This window comes from Plasmodium malariae (assembly GCF_900090045.1).
Source record: "Plasmodium malariae genome assembly, chromosome: 6".
Lineage (NCBI taxonomy): Eukaryota > Apicomplexa > Aconoidasida > Haemosporida > Plasmodiidae > Plasmodium > Plasmodium malariae.
This window is the reverse complement of record NC_041780.1, coordinates 491,279-499,446: the sequence shown is the minus strand read 5'-3', so window position 1 is coordinate 499,446 and position 8,168 is coordinate 491,279. Positions and strand designations below refer to the sequence as shown.

The 8,168-nt window shown below is 26.8% G+C and overlaps 2 protein-coding genes across 2 annotated transcripts; both read right to left on the bottom strand.

Annotated features, from left to right (window-relative positions):
* Nucleotides 1-3,301: 3,301 nt before the first annotated feature.
* On the bottom strand, nt 3,302-3,915 carry SUMO (small ubiquitin-related modifier, putative; the record flags this gene model as incomplete). Its single annotated transcript, XM_029003760.1, has 2 exons — nt 3,302-3,417; nt 3,729-3,915. 2 exons carry the CDS (start codon nt 3,913-3,915, stop codon nt 3,302-3,304), a joined length of 303 nt encoding a protein of 100 aa, XP_028859847.1.
* Nucleotides 3,916-6,622: 2,707 nt separating this feature from the next.
* On the bottom strand, nt 6,623-7,825 carry PmUG01_06019000 (conserved Plasmodium protein, unknown function; the record flags this gene model as incomplete). The annotated part of the gene is made up of 6 exons (XM_029003759.1): nt 6,623-6,652; nt 6,791-6,859; nt 6,995-7,070; nt 7,293-7,342; nt 7,528-7,641; nt 7,784-7,825. 6 exons carry the CDS (start codon nt 7,823-7,825, stop codon nt 6,623-6,625), a joined length of 381 nt encoding a protein of 126 aa, XP_028859846.1.
* Nucleotides 7,826-8,168: the final 343 nt, after the last annotated feature.

The window sequence follows — 8,168 nt, the reverse complement described above, 5'->3', positions numbered from 1 at the left end:
TTTATTCATTTACTTATTTACGAGTTTGTACATTTACATATTTACGTGTTTATACATTTACATTTTACGTGTTTATCCATTTATGCATACTTGTTCTTATGTATAGGTATGCCTATACAAGCAGTGCGTGTGCGGAATGACGTTTAAAAATATGCGCATGTGTTTGTATATTTTTGCTTGTGCTTTAACAAAAGTAGAAGAAAATTTTCCACGAAATAAATCAGCCATTCGTTTTAACAAAAACTAGTATATTTGTGCTAGTACGCATACGCCCGTTTAATTACCAGTCCGTACATGTATATATATATATAAATACTTTACATTTATGTAAATACTTTACCTGAGCGTATATACTCCATAAATGCATAAGTACACCTCATATATGTGAATACTTTCCATATAAATATACTCACATAATATGTGTGTAATGCATATATACATACATGTATATATATATAAATATATACATATATATATAGAAATATGTATGTACATGTATAAGTATACGCACTCCTGTGTTATACTTTTTTATTCGTTTTTAAAAAGCTATATAAAAATTATGCTCACAAATATGTAAGGAAAAATTAAAGCCTTAACTAAAAGCATTTGCAAATTTTTATTTGTTCTTTTTTACATGTTTTTTTTTATTCGTTTTTTTTTTTTTTTGTATGTTTTTTTTTTTTTTTTTGTATATTTTTTTTTATATGTTTTTTTCAAGTTCTCCCATGGTGAATGAAGTAAAAGTATTTCGTCCTTTTCTTCCTTTTTCTTTTTCTTTTGCTTTTGCTTTTGCTTTTCCTTTTTTTCTCCTTATTCCTTTTCCCCTTTTTCTTCATTTCCCTGTTTATTAATTTGTATAATTTTTCCTCTCTCGTTTTTATTGCTCTTCACCATTTTTCTTCCTTCAAATGGATGAAAGAATGAGGATTGCAAAAAAAAAAAAAAGGTCAGCATAATATACAGAAGAATACTATTTAGAGGAAATAATAAACAAATAACGTACAAGCATTACAGATAAAATAATATTTAATAGCCATTTATACATACACATACCAGTCCGTAATTCATTTATTATATGTACTTTTTTTTTTTTTTTTAAGAGTAATCATTTGAACATGTGCTAACATGCATATAATTAAAGCATAACATCAATACATAGTGATGGAGCACATACCTGACGGTTTTACTTTGTATATTTCATACCTTGTACCTTTTAGCATTTAAAAAAAAAAAAAAAAAGAAAAAAAATAACGAGTGTGTAGATTACAATTCATACAAAAACAATAGTATAAAGGTATGCACAAACAGACATATATATTTACCTATACAACTACTACATTTAATGCAAATTAATAAATTATCGGTATATACCAAAGGAAAAAGAAAAATTCGAATTATTTCGTATTCCTTAGTATATATGATAAGAAGTGATACCCCAATGAATATGAAAAAATAGAACTAAAAATACTACAACCTTTCGCTAGTGAAATGAAGATATTATTATGTATATATATATATATATATATATTTGTATATATGTAGGAATATATGTATGTAGGTAGGTATATATGTATGTATGTAGGTACGAACGTATGTATGCCCATTTTTCAAATACGTTTACACCTGTAGGTAAAAATGAGTACCCCTCCAGGAAGTTTTCCTCGTTCAAATTACGCACAGAAAACTAAACATACCAGAGTGTACTCAGCGTATACTCGTAAATACATTATATGCTTGTACGTATATGCGCATATAAATATATATATACGTATATACGCGGGATTTTTTACCTATATGCATTAACACTCTACATTGATGTACATATAAAAAAGAGGGTGCTCCAACGTTGACGTATTTTGTCGTTCGATATTTTCTGTACAAAATATTTCAAATTTTTTTTTTTTTTTTTTTTTATAAGAATTATGTGCAACTATATTAGTGTAAAAAACGTCTTATTTTATAGCACTAAAGGGTATTTTTCTTTACACATATATCTAAGCTCTTATGTTTAAAAAAAATATATATTATGTACATATGTATGTATATGCGTATATATACATTTAAGATGACTATCTTTACCCTTCTTTCTCGCACATAGGTGGACAAGTTAATCGCATTTCATTCGCTAATAAGATATAAGGGGATAAAATAGAGCAAAAAAGTCTTTTCATTTTATTTTTTGATATGTGCTCTTTATGCATTTCTCATATATGCAACGTTCGATACATTAACCGTTGTATGTGTATAAACGCTTATTATTTTCTCCATGTGATATGTTATATTTGTTGTTTCCGCTTTATTTGCACTATTTCTTTTACTCTATGTTACTTCATTTTATATTATTTATTTATTTATTTTTTTTTTTTTTTTTTTGCAAAGATGGGATGGGATTATTCTTAAAATCAAATATACATTTTAAAAAATTTTAATTTAAAAAACATAAAAGTAACTCATAAAAATTTAAATTTGTAATTACTTAAAGGATTATTAAAATTGTAGAATATGTAGCAATATAATAACATTAAATATTTTGAAAAAATGTATTGGTAAAAAAAAAAAAAAATTATAAAAAATGAAAAAAACTACTTTATCTTTTTCGTGCGATAGACTCATATACACCCATGCACATATATATACATATATAAATACATATACATATAAATACATACACATATACATACATATAAAAGCATACATGCCTACATACACACGGTTACGCAAACACATGTGTTACATGCGAGACTTTTTCCAATTTCTTTTTTTAAAATTATGATGATGCATCCTTTTTTTTTTTTTTTTTTAAATTAAAATGTCCAAACTGAACTATGTAGGCATTAAGCCTGTTTTCAGTAATACGTATATATATATATATATATATATATATGCAAATTTATTCATACATAACTACACGTACGCATGGTGTAATCACGTACAAATGCACCCTCCCTATATTTTAAAATATATTCTAACTCATTATTAAACATGCTAAATTATTTTGGTATTATAAATATATGTGTGTATATGTATGTATATGTATGAATATGTATACATATGCCCATATATGTATATATATATATACGCGCGTGTATACATATGCAATTGTCCATAAAACGAGTAAACAGTACAATTTGGAGTAATTCTCTTAAAAATGCATAAAGACAAAATTAGCTAGTTCAATATTTATTCATATAATACATGCCAAAATTTTATTATTATTTTTTTTTTTCTATACTTCTAAATCGTGTAAAATTGTTTTCAATTCATAAATAAATATTATAAAAGGGGAATAAAAAAAAAAAAATTAAAAACTTCCTCCCGTTTGTTGAACCATTGCATCAATAACATCTCCATCTTCTATTCCTAATTGATCAGGTGTGTTATCTCCATGTATCCTATCCCCGTCATATAAAAATCGAACTAAATTAAAGGTGAGAGTGACAAGGGGGGTGAACGGAAAAAAAAACAAAAAAAAAATACATACATATATATACATACACTTTTTAAGATATAAAAAACTAATCAAGCGTGTTAGTAGGTTAAAATATACGTTGTAGATATATTATAAAACAGTAAAATAGGAGCAGTATGAAATGGAAGTGCCGCAGATAAATATATAATGTAGTTTTTGTCCTTTTTTTGTAATGCCATCAAAGCACGGATATGTACATATATATATATGTTAATATATGTGTACTTAAGTTCACTCATTGTGTACATGAGAGCGGTACCTGCTTCCATTGACTGTCCAAGGCGGTTACAGTATACTTCCATTAGCTTCTCAAGTTTCGTCTTTCTTTTTATTTTAAAAAAAACCTCTGCTCCATCAGGTGATCTTACTTTAACCTGAATGTGTTCACCTTGATTGTTACTTGTCGTTGCACCCGCATTATTAGCTGCTGATGAATCGTCAGCCATCTTTTATATTTATTTTTATTTATTTAATTTCTTTTTTTGGACTTAACGGTGTGCCAATATAAATATATAATGTTGTTTCGATAAAGTGAGCTCCTTTCCTACTACACTCCTACTGATCTGTAATTCTTCTTCACTCCAATGTAATAATACCTTTTATCTAGAAATTAAAAAAATAAAATAAAAAAGTGAAAAAATGAGAAAAAAGTATACTATAATATATATACAATATATTATATTATTCTATATTATACTATACAATATTATACTATACAATATTATACTATACAATATTATACCATATTATACTGTACTATATTATGCTGTATTCTACTACACTATATTATACTATATTATATTATTATAATACGTACAATCCTCATTCTGGTATATACACGTATGTATAAATATACATATATATTTATATTTATATACTCGCTTACCTTTATAAAAAATACTTTTATATATTTTTCGTTTTGTACTTCGCGGATAGTATATTTTACTCTTTATATATTTTATCCTGTATGTACTGTACTTTAAATTTTATATATTATAACTTATCTTTTATGTTTTACGTTTTACGTTTTATGCTTTACGTTTTATGCTTCACGTTTTATATGCTTCACGTTTTATATGCTTCACGTTTTATATGCTTCACGTTTTATATGCTTCACGTTTTATATGCTTCACGTTTTATATGCTTCACGTTTAATATGCTTCACGTTTAATATGCTTCACGTTTAATATGCTTCACGTTTTATATGCTTCACGTTTTATGCTTCACGTTTTATATGCTTCACGTTCTTCAATTAAAAATCCTCAAAGTCATCACAAAAAAAAAGGGAAAAATTGCACTACTTCTTAAGCATATGTACATACATATATATATACATTGATATATATACATATAAATATATACCCATACAAATATATATACATGAACGTACAATGTATACCGCTTAGGGATGGCTTACATTAAAAACGTTAGCAAATCAGTAAGCATAGTGTTTTAATTTTATAAAAAAAAAAAAAAAAAAAAGAAAATATTTTAAAAACGTTATAAATGGTAAAAATGGAAGGAACAAGTGAAAGAAAATATGCAAGAATTTAAGAAAAAATTATATACTTTTTATTCCCAAAAAATGGCGTACGATAAAAAAAAAAAAAAAAAAAAAAAAAAAAAATTAATGTGTTAAATAATGTATTAAAAGAATAAATGTATTAAACGTGCATGAGGATAAATTGCGGTAATACAAAATACGTATTTACATTATATATTACTGCCTTTGTTGAAGTTCAATTTTGCTTTATCATAATATTTTCATGTACTTGTATTTATTTGTATTATATATATATATATATATATATATATATATATATATGTGAATATATAACATTATATATGTAATTTGTACGTATAATATGTGTACATGTGTCATATATACATTGAAAAATATTTAACAAGTTCATATACTATATGCTGTTCGTTTGAACGAATAAACGCATTTTTTGTATTTCATTTTTCATTCATGTTTATGCTTTTTTATCCGCGCGAATGTTTCTTCCGCTGTTGTGCTATACTACTATCGTGTTATACTGCTATTGTGCTATTCTACTATTTTGCTAATTTATTTTTTTTTTTCTTTTTACGACAGCTTCGAACACATAAAAATTCTCATGGTGTGTAAAAGTAAACCTTGTAAACATGTACGTATGCAAAACGAAGAAATGAGAAAGCAAGAATATATAAAACATGTGTTTATTTTTTAAAAATGTTGGTACATATTTTCTTGCAAAATGCACTCTCAAACGTGAAATTATATAACTCATAGGAACAAAATAGGGAAAAAAACGTTTTCCCTTTTTCATTTTATTTTACTTAACTGTACGACACTTCAATTTATTTTTCTCCATTTTACAATATTTAATTTAATTTTTTTTTTTTTTTTCAACGTATACATATTTCAACGTATACATATAATTCTTTCCATTTCATATTTATTAAACTTGTTTTGGGCTTATACTAGTTTATTGTACCATGTAGTAGCCTACCGCGCCTATTGTACTATATTGCAGCGTATGGTATCCTACTGTGCCTTACTGCCTTTGACGTAGTTCATTTTTGACACAACTGATAAGAATATACGTTAGGGGAAAATTTATCATCTTCGTAATGTTAATCACAGCAAGAAAAAGAAGCATAGAAAATATGCAAAGGTGAAGAATATACTCCGCAAAATATACATATACGTGTACATACATGACCATGTAAAAACACTTTTTCAAAAAACTGACAAGTTAATAATAAACAAATGGAAAAAAAAAAAAAAATAAAATAAAAAATAGGGAAATATAAAAATTGAGAAATTACAAAAAATATATGTATTTTTTTTATTTTGGTGTAATTAACATATTCCCAATGATAAAAGTATGGTTTAACAGCATACGTTGATGTATTTTTCCATTTTATGTATTGGTTATACGATTTCTTTTTTGTTTTTTCATTTCAGCCTTCACTTCAAAAAATTTACAGATATGCATACAAATATGCATACATACGCGCACACATACATATACACCTATGTATGACTAAACCGATAAAAACTCTGCATTAGGGAAAAACAATTATTCCTTTTTTTTTCATTTTTGATATTTTTATATCTATACATGCAATGGTTCATATGTGTAATCTATTTCTCCACCAGTTTCCTTAAGAAGCACTGTTCGCCTCCCGTTCAATCTGCATGCATAAAATGCAAATGGAAAAAACGTGTATTATGTGCACACTTATATGTTCAGCGGGGATATACATAAATGTTCATATATATGCCCATACGTACGTATGTATGCATATATATATAAACAACAAATTCCTTACATATTCATGCGTTTCTAAGTACTGCTCCTTCAAATTTGACAGCTTATCGATTAGCTTTTTTCGTAAATCCTGGGGGGGTGGGGGTAAAATAAAATAAATGTAAATGTCTATATGTGTACACAAGTATATGCAAGTGTATGAATACAATTCAAAAAGGGTCCGTGGTCGAGAATTTGTCTTAAGTATATTTTATGTATCCCTAACCACTAGATGGGGAGTGTGTTTATCGTAATGGGCTATTTCCTCGTTCAACTCTTTTTTTATCTCATCCCTTGACTTCCTAATAAAGCTACAAATATAAAATATAACAAGGGAATAAACAAATGAATATGCAAAATGGAAAACAAATAAACAAATAAACAAGTGAGCAATTAAACCAGAACCCAAGTAAACACATGAAATGCCCGCAATACAACGAATGATGAATAACTACGCACGAAGCTCATTAACGATGATTCAAACGTTCATAATTTCTTCCCTATTAGTCATTTATTCCACTTACATTTTAGACACTTTTCTAAAACATTCCTGTTTATCTGTGGTGTTTTCAATCTAAAAAGGACGGTATGGAACGCAGAAAGAAAAAAATATATATGAACGTGTAAATGTTAGGGTGTAAAATAATGTGAAAACTGTATATATGCATGTACGCATATATTTATGTGCACACGTGTTTACTTTTGTTTGCATCATCCATATAAGAAGCACTACTATTTTATTTTGTTAATACTCTTTACCGTTTCTATGGAGGCTTCACATTTTTTCCTAAAATACATTTCACTTGCTAATATGCTCTTTAATCTATTATTCTGCTGCAATGTAGATTCAATCGTTTTGGAAATCTCTTTCAGCTGCGGAGTTGAAGTGAAGAGTACGAGAGGGAAGGGTGTAAGTCTCCCGTACACAATGTGTTACGAGGGTGTTATACATGCATTATATACGTACGTGCATTTTTCCATTCGTACATATGTCCATTTTTCCTTTTCATCTTACCCTCTTCAGCGAGTTTATATAATTTTCGTTCATTGTTTCCATCTTTTACAAAACATAATCAGAAAAAAATAAAAAAGCTCTTAGCGCTAATTTGAAATTTATCTATGTTATAAGCAGGGCCTATATATACGGTACTTTACTCTTCTGTTGACTGCTCTTCCGCTTTTGGCTGTTTTGTGTGCTTTGTATTTATCACAAAAATAAAAAAAAAAAAAAAAAAAAATAGAATAAAAAAAATGAAATATGTACTACTGATGCTTCAGAAAAAAGCATAGGAAATGCATTTTAAAAAAATTAAAAAACGTTTTTTTCTTCCTTTTTTTTTTTTTTTTTTTTTTTTTCTAATTTTTTACTATTTTTTGGTAAACTTTCCGGCTTTTTTTTT